The 24,145-nt window shown below is 45.5% G+C and overlaps 1 protein-coding gene across 1 annotated transcript in view; it reads right to left on the bottom strand.

Moving 5' to 3' along the window:
* The window catches only part of LOC119387434 (solute carrier family 12 member 2-like), a 125,303-nt gene that overhangs the window by 19,491 nt on the left and 81,667 nt on the right, over positions 1 to 24,145 (bottom strand). The window contains 14 exon segments of the mRNA XM_037654831.2: positions 1,007 to 1,106; positions 2,140 to 2,295; positions 6,325 to 6,426; positions 8,550 to 8,673; positions 9,530 to 9,637; positions 10,394 to 10,597; positions 11,614 to 11,741; positions 12,594 to 12,705; positions 13,176 to 13,289; positions 13,983 to 14,122; positions 14,937 to 15,032; positions 16,457 to 16,496; positions 16,498 to 16,533; positions 17,855 to 17,947. Coding sequence (XP_037510759.1) covers positions 1,007 to 1,106; positions 2,140 to 2,295; positions 6,325 to 6,426; positions 8,550 to 8,673; positions 9,530 to 9,637; positions 10,394 to 10,597; positions 11,614 to 11,741; positions 12,594 to 12,705; positions 13,176 to 13,289; positions 13,983 to 14,122; positions 14,937 to 15,032; positions 16,457 to 16,496; positions 16,498 to 16,533; positions 17,855 to 17,947 — 1,553 coding nt within the window.

The following is a 24,145-nucleotide window of genomic DNA, read 5'->3' on the forward strand; positions in this document are numbered from 1 at the left end:
TTGGGGCTTATATATATATATATATATATATATATATATATATATATATATATATATATATACTTATACATACACGGTGCATGACGGCGGCGACGGCAAAATTCAGCCGAGACTGTCCATATAATTGCTATCGCAATAAAAAAGAAAAAAATACGGCTGGCAAAACAGTCACGCATTTATGATCACACATTGCGCGCTTGCACATACGTGTATACCATCGAATTACCTTGAGCGAAAGCGACACTCAGCCATGACAAATTTTGCAAACTATCGGCAGTTAGAACTCTCCTTGATTCCCCGATAGAAATGTTGTGTCTTCCATTCCCTTCACGTCAGCCGTACTCTGCTGGAAGAGTTATTCCACGCGTGCAAATAATATACCTTCATCTCGCCAGGCAAATTTTCCGTCCTTGCGTTTAACTAATGCGACGATTCGGAAGTGCCGCTAAATGCGCAAGTAAGTAATATATCAAGATGAATGCGTGACGCATGCGAGCCTAGATTTACAAGTCTAGATTCCCTGTACAACACCATACGTAACCTTGAAATGGTTAAACTTGTGTTTTTGAGAAACGATGTTCTCGTGCTTCAGATTTCGCGAGTCAAAATGCCCTAATGTCACTTTGCAAGTGGATTCACTAGCAGCGTAGGTGATGCACTAGCGTCTCTCACATTCTCGGCAGAAATATGAGCTTCAACATCATTTCTAACAACGACGAGTTCAAAATTCAAACAGCAGTCCACGGAATATGGGGGTGCGTCAAAAAAAATATATTCACAACATACAGCTTTGAAAATCGAGACAGCATTCTATGTGGTTCCACAGAAATCACTCGGTAGGTGATACGCGTAAGAAAACAAAACGAAAGTACTCTACACGATAGAAGTGTAAAATTTGATTGTACATCTTTTGTCGGCATAAAAGGATACATCAGTGTGGCAGTAACCAAACTGGCCGGCGAGTACAGAAAATTTAGCAAGCATCATGCAGAGCTGGAGTTCCCACCTGTAGTTCTTCACGTGCTCCTGGACCGTTTGCAGGCGGTAGACGGAGTTCAGTGCGTCCTTGTAGATCTGAGCTTGCGTTGAAGATCCCCAGTTTACGTCTGTGATGACAAAGGATAGACGAGTCACGCGTTCGGTATCTTCACTTTGAACAAAAAAAAAATGAAGTTGCCTCTTCCATATTTAACGAAGGCTTCCTTGATCTAACCCGGAAGACAGAGGTAATGACGATACCAGCACTTTCGGCAAAAGCGTAAGCGTTGATTCTAAATACATTTCCAATACAGAACGCAAACATTAGCATCTGAGTTTGACTGAATTCGAAATTATAGAACTCCATAATGCGGTAAAGGATCAGCGTTGCGCCTTACAGGGGTACTGACACCTTTTTTCGAAGGCGAGTTTACTTTGCCACACAAATCTCCTGTATACAGAGACGGCACTGAGCAAGTGTGAAGCTCAGCAAATGCTGATAATATATTTTATTTTGATATTGCAGTAATTTTTCCCATCGCGCACCTACCGAAATCGACACTCGCTTGACGTCAGGCAACAGTACTTATTCTGCGCGAATTCACAGCGCGAACGCGCCTCGAGAGTCCATATATGATATATTTGCTGCAGCAATAAAAGATCACCCGAAAGTTGGTTTTGTTACAGTACACTTATAAGCAGTCCTGAACGTTTGCTTCGCCGCTAAGTTTATCTTATTGCGGTGAAGACGAACTGCGAAGCGTGGTCATAACCTCCTTCGGGAACGGAAAACGGAGTGCACTGCGCATGTATGAAACAAATGCAGTTTTTTCTCCACACGACAATGACTAACCGCTCTGCATTTAGACTATTACGGAAGATTCACAGGAGTGATTGCGCTACGGGGACCATAAGCTTATCGTAATGGGACCATAATCGTAATGTTCATGCGGCCGTCTTGGAAATGGAGAACTTCATCACGATTGCGAGCATTCCCGCCACCATTAGCTTTAGTCTTTAAATTCATGCTTATAACTTAAATAACTATAAGTTCCTGAGGGAAAAAAAAATGCGTTTACAGGGACTTTTTTTCTTTATGCTCGCAAAGAATGAAAGCATATTCGGGCGTATTCGGTTTCATCTAAGGGAGGTTAAACTCACCCGGCTTCCGGTAGCTGATGTAGATGTACAGGCCGAGGACGACGGCGAACGTAATCAGTGCCGTCTGCCAGTTCATGATGAACATCACGAACACGCACAGCATGGCGCCGATCAAGCTGAGCCACATGTTGTAGTACTTGAAGGCCGGGCGGAAACCTGCGGTAGACCGGAAAGTGTATTTAAAAAAAAAAAAAGAAAAGATGATCCAGAGGGCACAGAAACTCATACTGACAAGGTTTTCTTCACTGCCTTTACATAAAAAGACGCCCAAACGAACGCAAACGCCAGCATCTGTGCCAAGTCAAGAATTATACTACTACGAAAGTTCGTCTGGCCAGATTGCATAACGAACAGTTAGCCTGTTTCAAAACATTCCTTTTATTTATTTTGCGCCTTGGTTTGTGCAGCGAGAGCAACAATTTATTCGGAAGGTATTCTAGAACAATAGCGTTCTAGAACAAAGATAAGAAAACCAACGTTAACGCTTATCAGATGTGTTTGTTAACTTGAGAGAAAGGGGGCTCAGTACAATGCACTGATGGGCTAGTTTGCGCGCATTCGTAATAAATTTTCGGTGCAAAAAAAAACAATAACACTACATAAGAAACACCTCGTGTTGTCTTTTTGCGCTAAAAGGATATTAAGAGAAATGCTGCATTTTTACTGCAAAGGAAACATTGACTAGTCACCAGCGTAGTAGTGACTAGGGTACGTTGACTAGTCACCAGCGTAATAGTGACTAGAGTACGTTGACTAGTTACCAGCGTTCGGTAGTACAATGGGCGACCTGTTTCGTGATGGATGCGCATTGTTCTTGTAATGAACAACGCCTTTCACGAATGATTAAAGAGGTTAGCTCATAACAGACCGAACCAGACTGATCGGTGATATTATTTATTATTATTAATTAGAGAATCGTGACACTCTGGACGACGACGAGGCTCGAACGATAACTATTATTTTGTGACAGAGAACGTAACTTGTCGATGACAGCGCCCCGTCTATATAGTCTCACTTTCGCGCAAGTTCACGCGTTGTAAAAGTACGGGGTGATGTCATGCTCGTAAAGCTGCACATCTATACACGTGCACTTAATGTACGCGTTTGCAAGACGACGATCGTCATTAAGTGCATACAGACAGCGCACGATACGCTCATTCCCTAGCAGACAGTGCTAAACTGGTTACGCGCGCAAACACCGTATCCGTTTTGTCTGACATCGCTGATTAATTCGAGCGCTAGACTGATAATGCCGGATGTTGGAAAGTACGTATACCAAGAGACGTAGCTACATTAGGTAGATTAGTCGAGGTGCCCGACGTGATAATGAACTGTATTACTCCGGCACAAAGACGAGATCGTTTAGGAGACGACCCACCGCTTCGCCATAACATTCCAGATCGCTTCAACGTTAAACATCGGCGCAGAACATGCTGGCTGGTAACACCTCCCGAACACGTCCCCGTTCGCGCGTAACTATAGCGTTGTTCCGACCATCAAGCGAACGCGCTAATTTAATTTAAGGAAAAACTAAAGCGACATCATACGAAGAAACGTCAAACACGAATGGTAATGTGTGTGGCCTTGAATTTCTTTTTCTTCATCTCTTCCCTGCGTTTCAGCCGGCTTTTACCTAACTGTGCCGTTCGCGTATTGGCGCTCAGAACGTTAAACAGAACTGGGCCACCCTATTCTTCTTTATTACGCCACTGGCGGCGGTATCGCGTAGCAAGGCCAGCTTGCGTTGCGTCACTGGGAGGTCGTTAAGGCACGATCGATAGCAAAATTTCGCGCGAAACGTGCCGACATACGACCTTTCTTCCACACTTCTTTCGTATATTGTGCGGGGAACGAAATATTACGAAACGGCCCTCCGCCATTAATAAAATCGCCCGCGTCACGAAGCTTTAACTCGCGGGAGTGTAGGCGCCAGCTCGTTAGACCCCTAATTTAAGGCCCGCATAGTTAACGTGAAAGGTTATAGTTCGGTATGTCGTGCTTCCTAGAACTGAAAAAAAAACAAACAAATGTTTAAAAAGAGATAAGGGAACTGATAGGGCTGTTTCGTATAGTTGAATGCCGAGGTAGCACCGCTTCAATGGCACTGCCAATCAAATACCTTTCGCGCTTTTTAACAGGAGCGGGCATGTTATGTAAATCATACTATAAAGTCTCATTTTTACTCAGTTTGTTTCTTCTTCATTTCAAGTTCTGTAAAACTAAGCAATGATGCTAGTTAGTATTCTATGCTCAAGCTTTTTTAAAGCGATAACTATGAACGAGACAGATTTACTGCATAGCGCTCGCGAATGTCGTTTTTCTCTTCCTCGTCGCATTCGTTTTAACTTTGCTTAGCTTCGAGTGATACAGCGAAGTGCATATGTACTAGATGAGTGTATGACACGATAGGCAACTCGTCTTTAAATTGTCGCTTAGTTCGTCATGTTTAACGACCCCCCCCCCCCCCCATTCCGCTCTTCCAAAAAAAAAGAAAAAAAAAAAGAAAACTGCTCCGAGACTCTGGGAGCTAGCTGCTTCGGAGAAGGTGCCCGAATTTATTCTTACCATAGTGCTTTTTAGCGCGCAACGACACCACAAGACGACAGGACAAAGCGGTACCCTCAACTGACATCATTTACTGCGTCACTCCACTCTTTATACAGACGGGATAACAGAAGGACATGCGTAGTGTACACCATGTGCAGCAACCAACACAAACTTGATCAACCAAGCGCACTCATGATAGCGCATCCAAAAAAGAGAATTCAGTGCTAAACAGGGTTAAACAAGCAACACTAATGCGCTGCGAACCCGGTGACTGTATGAAAAAGTCACAGTTTCGCCGCAAGGGCGAAGCAATGAATGCGATAGCAAGAAACTGTAATGCTATACGAAGTGAGGCTCGCCAATGGATACTCTCAGTTTGAACAGCGCTCCTGTTGCAAAGGCGGCCGAAGCAGCGAAGGAAACTAGCGTGCTTCAAGCGTCGAGCTGTGACACTTGATAGTTCGCGCTCAACTTCTGTTTGTTCGTTTAGCGGCGACCCTTGAGCACGAGTGAGTTCCGTACGCTCCGTAACATCAGCGCGGACATCACGGTGAAAGCTCGAAACATCCCTCTTCCCCTCACCACGAGAAAACCGCGCGAACAGACAGCGGAAGGGCAAGGTTCTCCCTACGCAAATATTAGAAGAAGCGAGCGAGCTGGCCGACGATATTTAAATGCGCCCGTTGCGTTCCTCGCGCCATCTCGCTGGTAATGAAGAAACACTTATAAGCGCCTGCCGTCTCGGAGTACTTCCAGCGGTAAAGGGTGTGTATATAAGGCTCGCCGTTAGCTACCTGAAGGGTCTGCGTTTTGTGGCGTAGTGGTTAGGTTCGATTCCGCGCTTCGGAAGCATTTTTCTGAATTATTCTTTCTATGGGGCTTTTATATATATATATATATATATATATATATATATATATATATATATATATATATATATATATATATATATATAGTTTCGAAAGAATGTTCCTGGCTATTGGTTTAATTATATGAAAGAAAACTAGTCACAGTGAAAAACATACCATTTATTATGAGCTTCCGGCCGGGGACCGGCCTTTATCAAATATATATATATATATATATATATATATATATATATATATATATATATATATATATATATATATATACGGTGCATGACGACGGCGACGGCAAAAACCAGCCGAGACTGTCCATATAATTGCTATCGCAATAAAAGCTTTCGATAATTCCCGGGCGGTGATGTCACAGCTCTTGTTTAAAATAGTGGTCTGTTTAAACAAAGCTTGACAATTGCACTTTTTTTTTACCAATTAACAGGAGGTTGCTGTATGACTCCAAACCCTCACAAAAATGAGTTTAGACAGTCTATAGACTGTCTACATACATTTTTGTACGGGAAAGCAGGGCTCACACTTAGTTTTCTTGTAATCTGCGAACACACGATATGCAGCCGCTGCTGCCGGGAACCGAATTCGCGACTTCGTTTTTTAGTCAGCACTAGACTGCTACGGCCAAGACTTCCAAGATATTCAGTCAAGTAGAGACCATAGATTACATAATGTATACGAAGTGCAGCGACATGGTGTTTTTACTAGTGCACAGTTATTGGTAAATGAACGCGGTACACAAAGACATGAAAGGAGGATGACTCACCAGGAGACTTTGCGTATGAAGCGTGGAAGCAGGAGAAGTTGATGAGCGCGTAGGCAGCCATGAAGAAGTTGGAGATGATGGGAGCGATGGCGTTCAGTTCGCCTGCGTCACGCGTGAGGTAACAGAAAGCACTGTAGTTGACAGTCGGGAGGAATAGAACGTACATACATAAGCACCACGTACCCTACGGCGTCATACTACAGGTGTACTATCCTGGACACTACGTTAAATTACGCACCGTTGGCACATTCGCAACCTTTATTATTATTTTTTTTTGAGGTCCCCGACTGGCTCACCGGACAGCCACACCCACCGCCGCTAAACCCATACGCAATACAAAACGAAAAAAGAAAACGCATTACGTTATTTTGAGTCCAGCGCATTACAAAATGCTCGTTCACTTGCGACGATATACACTTTGCCGAAGCGCGTGTTTCGGAACTTTCTCTCGATACTGGTTTGTCACCTTTGTTGACAGAACAAACTTTTGTTCAGCTGGTTGTTCGACTCCGCGGAGAAAAACATTTTTTTTTTTCGAAATTACACGAGACTAGACTACGTCTGACTTAGCTATAAGACCAATCCATCAGACGCTCTTGAGGCCGGCCAAACAAAGGGTGGAAAATCAAGCTCGGTCACACACATGCTCTGCAGTCAAAGAAAAGAAAGAACTTGCGCGGTTCTCCGGAAGCTGTATTGGTTTCAAAGACGTGGGAATGACGAAGCAAGACCCGGCGCTTCCATCCCGTCGCGATACGCTGCGTCAGTTAACGATATGCAACTCGTGGGATGCAACACCGTGGGACATCGTCTTCGTTTTAACACGATAGCGTTAAAGAGCTCGTTTCTCAGAAATACCGCTGTCGGTTTCGTTGGCTGTGCGCGAAAAGCCCGCGTTGTCCGTGATCGAAAATTCTAGATAGCTGCAAATAAATAAATAAATAATACTATTCGGCCCGAGTGAGAATCGAACCCAGGCCTTCTACGTGGTAAGCAGGTGTTCTACCACGGAGCCACTCCAGTGCTTGAAACAGCTTCATACAAAAAAGAGCTATGAGAATGTCATTGAGTGGGTGGAGCCTGCTTAGGGAAGACGTGGGTCTTGAAAAGTGTGTTTTTAATATTTCGGTGAACAGAATGAAATTTCATACACTTATTCGGTTTTCTCTGCAGATTCCAAATCTGTTAGTAGATTTTTAATAGCTGCATTAGAACAAAAGATATGCTATTTCTACAACGTTTCCCAGCACATTTCTTACGGGGATCTTCGGCAACTTCTTTTCGTCAAACACAAAAGCAAAGTATGTGGCATGATTGCCAGAAAGCTGATCTAGCCGATGATGCTATTTATTTTCTTATAATGTTGTTTACCTATTAATAATTCTCGATAATCATAAAGTGTATGAAGCAAAAATTTTTCACTCATATTTGCATGGATTTATTTTGCATTCGAAGTTCGATGAAAACAACAACATCAGCATCATCGGCTACACGAGCTCTCTGGCAGTCTTGCCCCATACTTTGTTTTTAAGTTTGACAAAGCAAAGTTGCCAAAAAGTACCGTAAGAAATATGCTCTCAGAAATTGCATATCTTTTGTTCTAATGCAGATAATAAAAATCTACTTGAAGATTTAGAATCAGCAGAAAAAACTGAATAAGTGTACTAAATTTCATTCAGTAAACCTAAATAATAAAAAAAACTTTTTTCAAGACCCACGTCTTCCTTTCCATAACGCATGTAATATTGCGTGGCAGAATCGTAGAATCGCATCAGGCGTTAAACCAAGTGTATATTACGCAGCGAGGGGGTGGTTTAAAGCTGCCTACCAATTACAAAGTGTGCAGATGCGCGTGGCACCTTACAAAGACTAGTAGTGGGTACTTTGCCGATTTCCAAAGGAATAATTATGGCGTAGTGGGCACTTCGCACCTGTACATTCAGTAGACATTCTGGGACAGTTTGAAACGGCCAATCTTACGCGCACAAACATTCCTTTCCTTGCGGAACGGTTGAAGGCGATGCGCACGGGGCCCGATCACGCTATCGCGTGCTACTCTTGAAGGCGAAGCTCAAGCGTCATCCAAGTGTTTGTCTTTGCGAATGCTGTCCACTGGAAACAAGCTCCTTGCTTTAGATACCGCTCAATATGCGCGCTCACAGCGCGTTTTCCAAATGGCGCTTTATAACTGGAGAGGCAGGCGAGTGAGGAACGAGCGCACTTACCGATGGCGACGCATCCGAGCGCGATGGCGCAGGCCAGCAGGTATCCGCGTCGGGGCTCGTTGCTCTTGCCGTAGCCCTTGGCGAACACCTCGATGTGAGGGAAGATGCGGTCCTTGCACAGCGCCTGCGTCACGAATGTGCGTCAGGGTCATAAGGGTTGCGAAGTGAGAGAGTCGTGCATCGCCCCGTAATGAACATCAACCAGATCTACGCGCACCGACGGCTGTAATATCTACTGTGACGCTTTAGTTCGATGGCTTTCTCTTTACTAAATTCTTGAAAGACGGGCGACAATGCGGTGACATCGCTGTTTGAACCATAACTCACGCGCATAACTGTGAGGACGCCAACAAGGGTTAGATTATACCGCGCATGTTCCATGCAACAAACCGCACAAAGGTCCTGCCTTGGCTACAACTTATACACGGCCATTCGCACAATCAAACACTCTCTTGGACAATCCGTTTGATTTAGAGTCCTCCTTTTTTTTTTCAGATAATCGTGCTTTGTACGCATAGAGCGCCCTTAATACAAGCGCGGCGTCTAGCTGGCAAGAAAACGAGAGAAAAAACATCTTTATTTGGGTATTATTCGTCATATGCGTAACGCAATTGTGGCTTTTCTAACGTCAACATCGCCGCATCACAGTTGCATAATGTGGCGAAGACTAAAAAATACAAAATGTGCTGCGGTGAAGCCCATTCTCTGCATCTGAAAGAGGCTCGCATGTTTCACTTAATCGTATCAACCCGCACGTACCGTAAGCGGGTCGCAGTACACGAACACTTAGACAATACTGGTAGTCATTCGAAGCTGTTTATGACGCGGTTGCGACAATTTAGACCCTCGTTTCGTCCACATTACGCGCAGTGCTCATGATATAAGACACTCGCCGTTTAGTTATAATCAATATGTACTATAGTAAACGCAACTTATAGTGACAAGACAAAGATGCACGTGCGCGCACGCGCGGCGCTCACCTGGAAGACCTTGGGGGCGCTGACCAAACTGGCCAAAGCAGAGGACAGAGTGGCTGCGAATATACCGGCGTACACCAAGGGACCGAACGCGGATATCAGCTCCATCACCTGCAGCAACCAGTCACGCCGACACTGTTAGACACTGCCACACACACTGGGACATTAATCTGCGCAAAAGTATGCAAAACTTTAGCCATTGCAAAACAGGCGCGAAAAGCAGCTTCTTGGAACTACGACATGTACATACCTTACGGCGCATTCATATATCGTCAACAAACAGTTTTCTTTCGAACAGACCCGTTAAGATACATTTCCTGTGACACGTACTGTAGCTCAATTGCGATATAAAGTGATTCGTCGCACATGTGAAAAAGCCTCAAACATGACTCCGAAATAAAGAATATAAATGCTGCATAGAGTGCGGAAAGCTTTAGGTGTTTGTAAACGTTAACGAGCGTTCACAAGTGAATAAGGCACTCTTCTCTAGGTGTTATCCACGCCCCTACAGACACCTTCCCAAGATATGTAAGAGCCAAAATAGATTTTCTTCACGACTTTTGCTTGAGGACAAAACATTTTCAGCTTGCACACAGGTAAAGCGCGCGTCTTCGCAAGCCCGCGAGCACCTTCAATCAATCGGATGGTTCTTGTTAATTTTGTCAGTCCGTATAATATGTAGTCTGTACAAACGCAAACAGGCAGTCTAACGAGGTTACGAACTGTTTGAATCAATCAATCAATCAAAGCTCTCTTATTAGCTTTATCAATCAGCACAGTATGTAGTTTGTACAAGCACAAACAAGCAATCTGACGAGCTTATGAACTCTTTGAATGAATGAATGAATGAATGAATGACACACGTACCTGGCTGTCGTAGAGGAGACCATACTCGCATCCTCCGGTCAGGGTGCAGTTTCGCACGTCCTCGAGCGTAGTAGCGTTGATCAATTCGAGCCCGTTGGCTTCACGCACCGTGACGCATCCGGCCAGGATGGCGAAGAACACGTACGAGATGGTCGTCACGATGATGGCCAAGTACGTGCCCTTGGGAATGGCTGTCTGCGGGTCCTGCATTCACACAACGCAGACGCCATTCGCGTCAAAGTATACATTCAACGAGTAACGCAGAAACGAATGTGGTACCTTAATTGTTGGGGTTTTACGTCCCAAACTCACGACACGATTAAGGGGGGCGCCGTGGTGGAGGGTTCCGGAAATTTCGACCTCTCGGGGTTCTTTAACGTGCACCTAAATCTAAGTGCACGGGCCTCTAGCATTTCGCTTCCATCGAAATGCGGCCGCCGCGGCTGGGATTCGATCCAGCAACCTTCTGGTCAGCAGTCGACCACCATAACCGCTAGACCACCTCGGCGGGTCCGAATATGGCATTTTAATAAAACATGTTGTTGGGCCAGTTCGTTCATACTGTGCAAAAGGTAATGACGAAACGCAAGGCGAAGAATCATGAGGTACAGGAAAGAGTGTCAATTTGCAACTAGATTTATTCGAAGAAAGGTTCCTTTTTATACAGTGGAGCCAGGTGCGCAGTCACATCTGCGCAGAACAATCAAGTACAACCACATACTTATGTAATCATGCTCTTAAAAAATTGTACTTCTGGTCTTAGGGTGACTGACTTATCACTGATACAGGCATATCGTCTCACATTGATAAAATAGGACTCCGTTAGTTCACTTGCCGCGGTATTCTCGCTCCTTACGAGTGTGCGAATATTTGTGAGACCTGGCCATATAGGTGCAGGATTCGCAGTGCATAGGTAAATGACCACTAACCTTATTTCTGATCGAAAGCTCGAGTTCTTTCCTCAACCTCTTGTCTCTTCGCATTGCGTTGCATCATTACCTTTTGCACACAAATATCGTAAGCGAGTTGCGCAGCTGTATCGGTTTTGAAGGCTGCCCGAGTGAGCCCGCGCGAACTGAGGCGTGGCACCGACATCCGCAGTGAGACGAGTCGATAATCGATGCGTTTCGGCGATTTCCAAGAGTCACAAACATTACTCCAGTGCCGTTGTACTGAAGCAATCTGCGATAGTAAATTAAGCCCGAACATTCGCAACTTACAGCCAGGTCGCCGGAGATATTGGCACCGGCCAGAATACCCGTGGCAGCCGGGAAGTAGACGGCGAACACGGTGAAGAAATTCTCGCCTTCCTGGAAGTTTGGACCGACGTTCTCCAGCGCTATGGCGGCTGCGTGTCAAGAGATTAACAAGGCGCTTGGCATTAGAATGAGAATGCATTAACTCATACCAAACTCGCATGTCGCAATCTACGTTAAGCGAATCTTTCTCGAAGAATTTCAATTAAACGCTCTGCGAAGAAGCAGACAATGCAGGCAAATGACATCATATTTACGACTTACGGTACGATTTACCACCGCAACACCCACTAGGCGAGTTGACGCCTCCAAAACGGGAAGAAATGCACAGATAAGCTACATGCCCTCACGCTGCGGCGACTGTAACGCTACAGGTTTCTTTTTTTTTTTTAACAAGTATGAATACGACTTAAAGTACAGCGTATCCTATGTGAAGGCTGTCCCGAACGCCACAACGTTCCAAGCCTTAGCATCGCGCAAATTGTGTTTAGAAAAATTGATTACGTCACGGACAGTTAACATTAATAACAATTCAACATAACATTTGCTTGATAGACATACATTGACGAGAATGACAAAACAGACTTCAGTTACATGGACATAAATCAACACATTAAATGACGCGGAGGCAACACGTGCATACAATCAATGTTTGACACATTTACACACACATACAAATAATTTGCCACGAAAAGCAAGGCATACGCATGTACATTACGTGGTAAAACAAAAAGCACAAATAAAACGTGAATATGTACATTTTTCGTATTCTATCGTGATTATGCGGATCACACTGGCTACAAGACCGGATCGCATTAGAAACCCCATTGAAGCCCTCGTGAGGACACACGCATCGGGCATTGGTGTTGGGAGAAAAGCCGCAGAGTCGCATCATTTTAGCGCACTGATGAAAGCGCATAAGGTCCTTAACTGTGGGTACTCACTGCTCCAGCCGAAGTAACCCCTGGACTGCTCCACTGCGCTTGGGGGAATCATGGCTCCAACAACGAAGTCCACCATGGCTACCAGGAGGATGACCAGAAGCACCATCTGAGCCTGCGGCCAATAGACAGAGCGAACGACACGGTCAGCAATTAAAACGGACTGCTCTAAACACTAGGCCACTCGATCGATAATCCGCGAAATCTGTCTCGCGAACGTGAAAGAAATTGGGTAAATCACGCTAGACAACTTTGGAATAGTATTCCGAAATGCATCGCGCCGTTAGAGGCCACCTTAAAAACTCACAGGCTCCTTCATGCCTTCGCCTAAGACGACTCGAAGGCGAAAACCATCTTCTTTTTCTTCTTAGTCGATGTAATAATCCATCGTGACGTCATAGTGACGTCACGATGAAGCCACAAATTTTGGTGACCTGTGACGCCATGATGGCGTCATATTGTGACGTCGTCGCGTGATGATGATCATTCTTCGCGTTGCTCGCGTTGACGCCGCCGAAGCCGACGGCCAATTTTCACGTTTGATGAGGCATCCAAGGCTTTCGCCTTATTAAGCTGAATGCTTACCTTGGACTCCCACTCGGTGCCTATGATGGCGATGCCCAGCAGAAAGATGACGGTGACGCCGCTCACGATCCGAACGTCGTTGAGGCCGCCGTCCACGATGTACGTGCCTTGTTGCTGCACGCAGCATGCATAAGAAGGTTGGGGGTGTGCAATTGTGAGAAACGCACATGCACTACACTCTTAATCAGGTCCCGTTTAAAGTGCTAGATATAACCAGGAAACCGGACATTTCTCGTCTGGTTTCCTGGATATAGCGAGCATTTAACCAGCACCTGATTAAGAGTGTGGAGACATTACCAGCATACTTTGTCATCGAGCTATGCCGTCAAAGCTCGCCGCATAGTTGTTTACGTTTTGCACCTCAAGCGCGTCTTACTAGCTAGTGCTACCGTAGCCGTAACAAGTGAATGAATCAGTCGAATGTATTTGCGGTATCACATTACATTTTAAGAAATTTGCCATTGATTCACACATAGTGAACATAGCAATCAAGCTGTAACGCATATGCCACCACTCACGGTTAGTACGCATGACTACTTACACGAGGTTACTCGCTAAGGTAAGAGAAAAGTATTATTTTTCTTATAACGCAAGCGGCATGAGGGCGCACGCCCATTACATAAATATGACTGCATATAACCAACAGCAGTAACGTTATCTGGAGGACTTACTCCAATGCGCTTACTGCGCGTGAAACAACTGAACGCGTTAGATGTCGCCAGAAATACAGGTACGAGAAGAATCCAAGCGACAACGTGAAAAGAAAGTGAGATCGCCGTCACCGCAATCACCGCTGAAGTGACTCACCTTGCACAAGTCCCGGACGGTCTCCGAGAAGCCGACCACGTATAAGGCTATGGCCACCGCGTTGGCCAGCGAGAATATGAGGCCGATGGAGCCGCCGAACTCGGGCCCTAAACTCCGAGATATCATGTAGTACGTGCCTCCTGCGAAAGAGAGCAGAGTGCGTGAGCCGAACCCTCCATCGTGAAAGAAGACAATGCGAGCAGTGCAAATCACTATAGTAGCCCCGTGGACTAGTTCGCTGTCGAGCGCACCCTTGTGCCGTCCTTAGTGACGCCTCTGGTGACGGTAAATTCATTCATTCATTCATTCATTCATTCGTTCGTTCGTTCGTTCGTTCGTTCGTTCGTTCGTTCGTTCGTTCGTTCGTTCGTTCGTTCGTTCGTTCGTTCGTTCGTTCGTTCGTTCGTTCAGTCAGTCAGTCAGTCAGTCAGTCAGTCAGTCAGTCAGTCAGTCAGTCAGTCAGTCAGTCAGTCAGTCACTATCAATCAGTCAATACTTTATCGTAGAACGTCAAAAGGAAATGCATACAAACCTATTTGGACTTGTTTTGATATAAATAAGCTACATGTAGAAATACGTGGCCTAGGTGCTCGTATTATGCGAGAACAATGCCGTTGGGTGCCTAAAACCGTGTCCTCCGTTCTGAAGCGGTGCGCAAACAACCGCGCCATGAAATCCTACCAATTAGCCCACACCAATACCCTATCAACAGCATCTTCGACTAGTAGTCCCATACAAAAGAGCATTGTACGTCAGCAACACACCTTTAAGAGATACACAGTTCAGTAAAAGCAAATAAAGCTAATAATGGAACATTTCAAAGCAAGGGGGTAAGCAAATTAATCGGAATGCTTGATTACAGAGACAAAAGTGTTCACGCGTACGCGTCCACTATACACGCTATACGGGTACACACGATACGGGCACGCGTACATTATACAACGGTGATCCTACCTCCCCGTACTTCGCCGTTGGTGCAGATGGCAGACATGGAGAGCGTTGTGAGCATGGTCACCACGGAGGCAAGGATGACGATGCCGGAGCCCAGGCCTGCGCGAGAGAAAAAGACGAGTCACCGGGGTAAGGAGCTGTGAATGAGAGCACGGAATCCACGTTCATTTAGGACTTCATTTTAGGTATAGAAGGTACGCTGATACATACCCACCACTACGACACCAAAGCTATGTCGCGCATTCTTTTTTATGTGGGCACGTTTCGATACGAATACATGTAGGAGTACGCAGCGTAGGTACTCGTATAATGAAAGAATAAAGCTGCTGGGCGCCTATAGAGCATTGCGGCGGTAACTCCGTCGTGTTTGATGCATTTTAGAACATGTTACACTAAGAGTGAAAGCAATATAGGTGTAAGGCTTTGCAAGAGTAAGGGCTAAGATGACTTCTGACAAAGTTCTATTCAATGAAACATGCAGTGTTCGAATCGATGAGGAAGGTTGTTGAGGAAGTTCCGTGTACATACAGCATCGCATGTACTACAGTGCACTAGACAGTTAAAGAAAACAGTCGAATGTGCGGATATCGGTTTGCTGGCCCTCCAGATGCAAGTTCCGGTGCTAAAGCTGCGATAATATACAGCAAAAAATATGTGTATATAATAATGCAGCGCAACCAAACAACAAGTTATAATGCAATGCCTCCGGGTGATTGTTTATTTGACAGAGGGGAAAAAGATCGCATATGCTCTACAATCACGTTTTTCCTTTAGCTGTGCACGTGGGACTTTGTCGTGGGATCTGCTTGTTCGAAACTTCACCGCGCTCTGTTTAAACAATGTGAAGCCGATGCCATAAAACTCGTCAGCGATGGAATGGCGGCACGTCGCCGTTTGTGCTGAGGTCATGACTTTTAGGGGTCAACCTGAACGCGCTCTAGAGCGCTACCTCAGAAACCATACCATGTTGTTGTCGAACAACCTATAATCCTTTTCGCTACACGATGTTACTACCGACAACTAGGTCGCAAGTTCGATTCTCCACCATGGATACAGCGTTCCAATGAAAACGGAATACGAAAATGCTATCGCGTCGGATTAGATAACCAAAGATGAACAATTATCCCGGGAATGTGCAGCACACGCGACTATCGCAACCGCACGTTCGTAGATATGGAACCAAAAACGGATCAATGATTAATATATGCGTTGCGTTCGCTGTGTAATCAACCGGTGCACAACGTCATCTGATAGTATATCAGCGATAATGACTCCAAGTCCGTGATGCTTAAAAAAAAGGGAGGCCATAAATAGTTTCCGGAATGTCACTTCCACAACGAAGACGAGGTATCACCTAAAACTGTTTTCCTTTAGAAGCCTTTTGCGTCATCAAGCAGTGCTTCGTTGAAAACCAAGACATTGCGCACGCCTTTCAAACATTCAGCGCTCCTATATCGGTACGACTTGTTATTTCGAGTGCACAGCTGAAGTTTATTCTGCGGTGAAGGGCAGCTGAGACGTACCAATGCCAGCCTGTCCCACCACCCAGGACAGCCGCAAAAAACAGGATTACACCCCAGATGTTGAGCAGACATCGCACCTGCGTGAGCGAAAAGAAGAACAGCCGTGAGGAAGGGACGGTGACAAAGGGAGACATTGATATTACACATATCTTTTAGGCCAAGATTGTTCTTTTTCAAAAATCATCTTTCCTTTTCCCAAAGTATAAAGTACGTATTAAACATGCGTGTGTAACTCTTCCTAAGGCTCGATCGATGAGCCGGATTTTTTTTTTATTAGCCAGATTTTTTTTTTTAATTCGAGCAAGCAGCCCCAAGCTGCGAACACTATAGTGCGTCTCTTGCGTTTGATGTTTCTACTAGCCACGCCTTTCGGCGATGTTGTAATACAAAATAGCTTTAACCCTTTCAGCCCTGGATTTTTTATTTTGATCGGGGAATGTTTTTGTGCATGATTTCCTAATAGTTATGACCTCAGAACACCAAAAACGAAAAATTGAGCCAGTGTTGCAAGTATTAATGGATTTACAGACATGACGTCAAATTAGGTCATCAGGGCTCAGCGGTTGAGAAATGAGAAAAATGGCACATTTTTTCCTGCTATTCACTAGAGTACACAGAATGTGAACAACGTCTCATTTTTTAGTGTGATACTCATTGAAACAGCTTCGGTACGTCGATCCGAAAATGGCGCTTTCCCGCCTCAGCAGACCCGCCTCGGCGTCACCCATGACTTCGGTCAAGCTTCTTCTTCTTTGCGGCTCCCAGCTCCGCAAGCGTGTCACGATTTTGGTGTCAATCGCAGTGGGGATGATTGAAGAAGTATTCCCCCAAAAATCGGCAGTTTTGGTTTCATTTCCGAAGTGCTAGGGCAATTTTTGTGTGATGGTGTCAATTGACACCGCCAGGGCCGAAAGGGTTAAGGTGTCCCTACTAGCGGAAAAAGTTTCTTTTGTTTCGTTCTATCTGTCATTATAAATCATACGGATTACTTAAGCCATTTTCTAATAACAAGCAGGGCAGGAAACGACACGATACACGACGTGGAGTACTTAACACAACTTTCAGTTTACTTTGTTTGATGGTGATAACGACGACGTGTTTTGTGGCGTAAACACAGCCGTAGCCTAAACAACACGACAGTTTGAAGCTTTGTTCCTTCTGCAATTTCGGCACACGCGCGCACAATTAGGTTGAACGAACCTGTTTGTCTACGCAACGACGTTTTGCCACGAACTACGAACAGTTTAGTGTTCTTTTAAACTGCTTGGCGACACTGGCTGCAGGCCAGCTCTGGATGAAACGAGGCGCAAACACTCCCTTGGAACAACAGGACTACACGTGCACAGTGTTGCTAGAGGATGGAGGAGGAGGAAGAGCAGAGGTGCGTTCGGCACTCACAAACACTCCCTGGATCCATCCCAGCTTGACGGCTCCTTTGCCCTTGATGGCCACCTCGTCGGCAGCGTTGCGTGCAGACTTGTCTAGCGATTGCTGCGCACAAAACGAGAGGAAAGGGTTAGTTAGAGCCCAATAGTTACAACACACAATCGTCGAAAAACAACGAGAGATAAAAACATGCGGTTGGCCCCGTAATTCAATTGACGAAAGGTATTCGAATACAGACCCAGAAACGCTACGTATTCGCAATTCATAGCTGCTTCTTTTTCTTTCTGTATTTTTTTTTGCGAGCGCGTCAACTATTAAACAATGATTTGTACTTTTCTTTTTGTCGGATCGAAGCGCGGCAATATGTAAGGGACAGGTGATTCAATTCACATCTCTTTAAACTTTTTGCTGGGGAAGGACTAATAGAGTACGATTTGTAGGTGCGTTTCTGGACGTAACGCACAATGTAAACGATGGAAGTGTCCTCCCTCTAAAGTGAGAATCCCACTAGCGAAAGGAACATACTGATGTTCGTGACTGCTCCGTCCACGAAGCCGCAGCTGAGAAAATCTCCCTCATGTGCCATATTCACTTTCTTGGTTATCATCATTAGGCCTATTGCATCACTGTTAGTAACCCCGTCCACATCGTGATGTGTCGGCCCTGTGCACTCGTTAACACAATGCTGAATATTTATCGTGGCTTACGAACCCACCAGCCTTCATCATGAAGAGGCTGCTGGATTCCGCTAAATAAAACGTAGTTATGTATGCGGCAGCGCATCATTTTGTAACCGACACTGCCTGTGGATACTGCTGCAAGTGAAGTTGACCTACTTAAGCGAGGAGCACCTGTTGCTAAGGCCGCAAAGCACCGGGAATAAGTACAACAAAGACCCCTAAGCGACGTTCGGTTCAAAGTACGAGTGCCCTTCCCATTCTTCGCCGTAGCGCGAGAAAGAATGTACATAGACAAAAAAAGAGTTGTTTCCTTTCGACTTGCGTTCGACTAATCGTTTGCAAATACCTGTCAAACAAAACGCACTTCGCAGCCGTAGCTGTTTGTTAGGAGAAATAAAAAAAAGGACAAACGAAGTTGCGCCGTTTCTTTTGTTCCGTTGCAGCATTTGTTTCCTTGCTGTGTGCGCTTCCACTAAGCGCTACGACAGTGACGCAAGTAAAAGCGTAAATATATAGATTCAACAGTGCAGTTCCACTCAGCCTTCCCTTCATTGTCGTTATTTTTCTTTCCTTTGCGATTGAGCAACAGTACGCGTTAATGAGCACCAGCACACCTGCAATTCAGTCTTTCTAAACGGTTTTCATGACACAGCCATGCATACGCCAGAAATATCACGTGTAAAACCGCAATAAAAAAGCCATGGAGAGTATACGTCGTGAAATAAACGAGCAAGCAAAGTACAAAAATGTCGTACAAAGGAAATTGCGAGGCTGTATAGAGACTACTGTATGCTTGTCGAACATAAAAGCACTTAGCACTGCAAGGCTGGGAAATATGAGACCATTTTAATTTGCCGCAGCTGTCGCTCTCGCAATTTCCCCCCTGCTGTCATAGAAGTTACGACGACCTCATCGTAGATCCGATGTCGTGGGCGTTACGATGACGTTATGAAACAAGCAGTCTGATCGCCTTGCGTAACGCTGTGTGTGTGTAGGTGTGTAATAACGTTGATGATAACAAAATATTTAGAATGCAATACGACTTTTTTTTTTTTCGTGCGTTTGCGAAGCAGTCACAGTGATGGCAGAAAGAAGGAAGCATTTGTGTGATGGCGTCATGAAAAATCTCCAATAGCGAGGGATTACCGAAGCAAAAAAAAAACAAAAATGTCCCCGCAGAAACAAATCCAAAAAACGGCAGGAAGGGGAATATGGAAGCTTGCGATGAAAAAAATCCGTAAACAGAGGTGGGTGCTCGAGCCGACGTTTCTACAAGTGAACTTGTCTTCTTCAAGGCTGGGACGGTTCCAGCCTTGAAGAAGACAAGTTCACTTGTCGAAACGTCGGCTCGAGCCCCCACCCCCTGGTTAAGGATTTTTTTTTTTTATCCCGCAGAAACAGATATTATAGTATAATACATAGAATACGTTGCCACTAGCCATGTGTCTTTGATAGGATTTAAAGGGTTCGAACCTTTTTCTAAACGCAAAAATAAAAGTATAACAAGTGAAAATTTTCACATTAGTGCTCCTTTAACCTCCCTATGCGCAACGTCTGGCGTATGCTGCACTGCTTTGAACACCAAAATTTCAAACAAAGGAAACTCAGTGCCCCGCCTATGGTATAGCGGCCGTAATATACTTAAAGCGTTTTCAGCTGAATTAAGATCAGCAACCAAATAACTGACCATATTTACTCTAAAAATCCGGTGATAACTCAAAACATAAATTCACTGTATTTATTCTTTCTTTTCGTACACGTGTGCAATCTATGGCCCAAGGGCGCAGCCCAAGAGTGAAAGGAGAGAGGGGGGGGGGGGGGCGATGTCCTTTTTGTATGCGTGCAATCTGTAAAAATTAAAGGAAAAGAGGTGGGGGTAAACGCCCCCCCCCCCCCAACACCCCTCTGGCTACGCATATGATATGACCAAATATTTCCTTGCTGTGGAACTGCGTTTAAGCGTAACAAAGCAAACCTTCCGTGGATGTCGTGACTCTGGGATCACGATTTTATGACTGAGTAACAACAACTAAAAGAATCATCAAATACGAGTTCCTCCTGATAAGACATCGACGGGTACGTCATCTGTTTTCGAGCCAGCCAGCCAGCCGGAAGGTGAGCGAGCGCGTGCGAACTGCAAATTGCTTTTCGGTGCCACCTGTCAGATGCGCGGACACACGACGGCGACTCCTTTGTCTCTTCAGTGGGACGTGGATTGCTAGAAGCTATAGGTGCTGCGTAGCTCCTCGAACCCGGTGAGAGAGAGAGAGGGAAAAAAATGTTTCCTGCAGCGACCTAGTCTATCGTATACTCTCTCCCTCTTTTCCTTTCCCTCTGTCTGCCTGTCTGCGTAGCATACTTAGAGCTGTACGGAGTCCTCGTTAAAGACTTGCACGCAAGCCAGCGACCTAGCGACCGAATTGTCTAGAGAGTGCCGCCGGCGGGACGTCCGACAAGGGGAAATGCCAAAACAACAGCGAGACGAGAAAGTCCTACGACTCGCTCGTACGCGTATGCGTGCTCGAAAGCACGCGGTTGCTGGCTTGAATGCTTGCTTGCAGCTGCTGCTTCCGTCGCTACGCGTGGACGCACCTGCTCGATAAAAGCGTGCACTGGCATCGAACAGTTGCAAACTCAAAGGACAAAAGGAGTCGTAGGCTCACAGCTACTCCTTTTGTCAGAGCAATCGAATGCATTATGTTAGAAATACAGTTATGGTAACGCCAACAGTGGAGTCCTTCTTTTGTCCCTGTGTACGTTCCTTTAATATTTTGTCCTTGTGCTTCTTCGAGCTCAACCACCTGAAGAAAGTTTCACATACCAACAAGCCCACGTCACTACCCTATAGGCAAGTATAGAAAGTTGTTTAAAGAAGTTCAGATAATTCAGCAGGTGTGCCTACGTGCTATACGTGGCGTGAGGAACGGTATCGAGGACTCAGAGGAGGTGCTCAGGGGGAGGAGAAAGAAAAAGAAGGCGGGAAAGATGTGATTATGCTATGTAGAAGTGAGACAATTAAATGGGTGATAGAGGTATAAAAAGATTAGAGGTCATTGATTAAGTTACCCAAAAGATTTTTATGGCCATATCAGGGTCTATGCCTTCTTCTTCAAGCGCGGTTACTAAGGGGAACGCCTGGGTATGTTTCCAAGCTCTATATGCTTAAATTTAATCACTGAAAAAATCGTTTTTGTCTCTCTAAGCTGGGCAAACTCTTCAGGATTACGTTCACCGGATGAACTGAAAGTTCCCGCGCAAATATCGTTCAGACAACGCGTGATATCTGAAGGCGAACCACTACCAGACGGAAAAAGGTTCACGAAATCGGTCTTTCGGTGGAATGATGCCCCTGGCCGTTTTCACACTGCTGCACAGAATTAACGATACCGCAGCACAGAAGTAACCGCGTCGCCCACGTGCGTTGGCATGGACCAGATAACCCTTGATGCGTTTGCAATAGAATGGACACGGCTGATCCGGGAGAGCTCAAGCTATACGAGCGCGCCTCAGCCAGGCGATCGCGATCCACATGAGTAACAATAACTTTTTTTTTCTGTGCGTTCTAAGAGCAAGCCAGTTAATGCATCCTGCTGGAAAACGTTAACCGCTCCGGGAGTGGGTACCAGGCGTCCATCTAAGTGCAATCGCCAGGCGAAAAAGCAAAACCGCGCTCGCAGGCTTTCCTTTGTTTGGCATCCGTACATTTCACGTAGGCTGTAAACTATCGCAGAGTGTGCAATGAACGGTTTAAAAGACGTTCTATAGCTGCATTGAAGTTGGGAATGATTTATCGTGCGGGGTGAACACACGAGAGCGTACCACTGGCGACGTGCGCGACCTTTTGCTTAAATGCATGCAGCGGCGTACGCGTGTCGTAATTCTGCATGGCCACATCATGCCTGTCAGTCGCGCGAAAAACTATAAAGTGAAGTCAGCCGTCTCAACAAAGCAATGTGGTTGCGCCACGTTAATTACGGCTTTCACTCGGAACCCTTTCGGCGTTTCACTACGGCAGTAATGGATTGAACGCGGCTTGAAAGCCTTTTAAACTAGCGCATGCACTTTGATCGGCCGGCCGAGGCAAGAGGGATGCCGAAAGCTCCACCGCGGTGAACTACAAGCGCAGGCGTATATAATCTTGTTTATTTAGCCGCGCGGCATCCCATCATTGTGTTCCGTGGCTATGAGCGGTGCTTGAGTGCGCCATTGTTAAAAAGCTAATCAAGCATAACAAACCTCGCTAACTATAATGTCCGTGTAGGACAATGAAGAAGCACTAAACGTAATTATAAACAAATGACATTTAACCAGCCAAACTCCGGTTGACGAAACGCGGTGAATTGAAACGGTAATTTGGAGACGACCCGTCATCTCGCGCCGCAGGCATTGCTGAAAATGCGTTCGCTCTATTAGAGCTACAGTACTGTGTAAGCAAATTTGGAAGTTTTATGACAGTTACACATTATGTAATGATCCACACAAAACCTGCTGTCATTCTCGAAAAGTTTTGAAAGCGTTGAGCGAGTGACACGATCATTGATTGATTGATTGATTGATTGATTGATTGATTGATTGATTGATTGATTGATTGATTGATTGATTGATTGATTGATTGATTGAGTGAGTGAGTGAGTGAGTGAGTGAGTGAGTGAGTGAGTGAGTGAGTGAGTGAGTGAGTGAGTGAGTGAGTGAGTGAGTGAGTGAGTGAGTGAGTGAGTGAGTGAGTGAGTGAGTGAGTGAGTGAGTGAGTGAGTGAGTGAGTGAGTGAGTGAGTGAGTGAGTGAGTGAGTGAGTGAGTGAGTTTCATGTGGCCTAACGCCCTAAAGTAACACATGATGCAACCACCAAGCGCTGTTGCATGTCAGCTTATCTGCCAAATGGTCTTCAGACAAAATTTTAGGGTGCCCTGCGAGATATCTAGGCCGTTAAAGCGGCAGGTGTTCCGCAGGGGCCCCAGTACGCCTCGAAACGTGTCTCTAAAATCAAATAGTTGCTTTAAAACTTTCTCGAGAAGAACTGCATATGTATCGAGCGTAGAAGCAAGAGACCCAATGCAAAAAGCATTGTTCTGAAGCCCCATTATACATTGCAGGTTGGAGTTCATTACGGAAGACAAGTCCGCGCCAAAGGTGGCGGGCGGAGCTCGCCTACTTATTTAAAAGCGATAAGGAAATAATCCATTGATGTGAGCCAAGTTTCAACGACTAAGAGCAACGACAACCGGTTCCTACTTATCGCACCGTATCATCGCACAACGCAGTTACAAGCTGTAGCATATAGTATAGCTCGAGGAGAGAATACAAATAACCGAGGCAACATTAAGAAAAAAGAAGAAAGAAGGAAACGAACGGGGCTTTTACGACTTGCAGAAAAAACGGCTCGGAGGTGCAGCAATGTGGTGAGAGAAACTTTTCTCAAGGCAGTCTATTTGACGCCCCCTCCGTTCATTTGGCGAAATAAGGAAGCGCGAGCCGCGTTTTTCCTGGAGAGGAGTGCGCATGCGCTTCTTACAATGGGTCATTTTGCGTCCTTCGAGGCTACTCACATCGTAAGCGCGCGAAAAACGTTGAGCAGGAAACACGAGACCCCCTTCTCATGTTACGACGAAGTGGCTCTTCGAGTC

This window comes from Rhipicephalus sanguineus, chromosome 3, assembly GCF_013339695.2.
Source record: "Rhipicephalus sanguineus isolate Rsan-2018 chromosome 3, BIME_Rsan_1.4, whole genome shotgun sequence".
Taxonomy (NCBI): domain Eukaryota; kingdom Metazoa; phylum Arthropoda; class Arachnida; order Ixodida; family Ixodidae; genus Rhipicephalus; species Rhipicephalus sanguineus.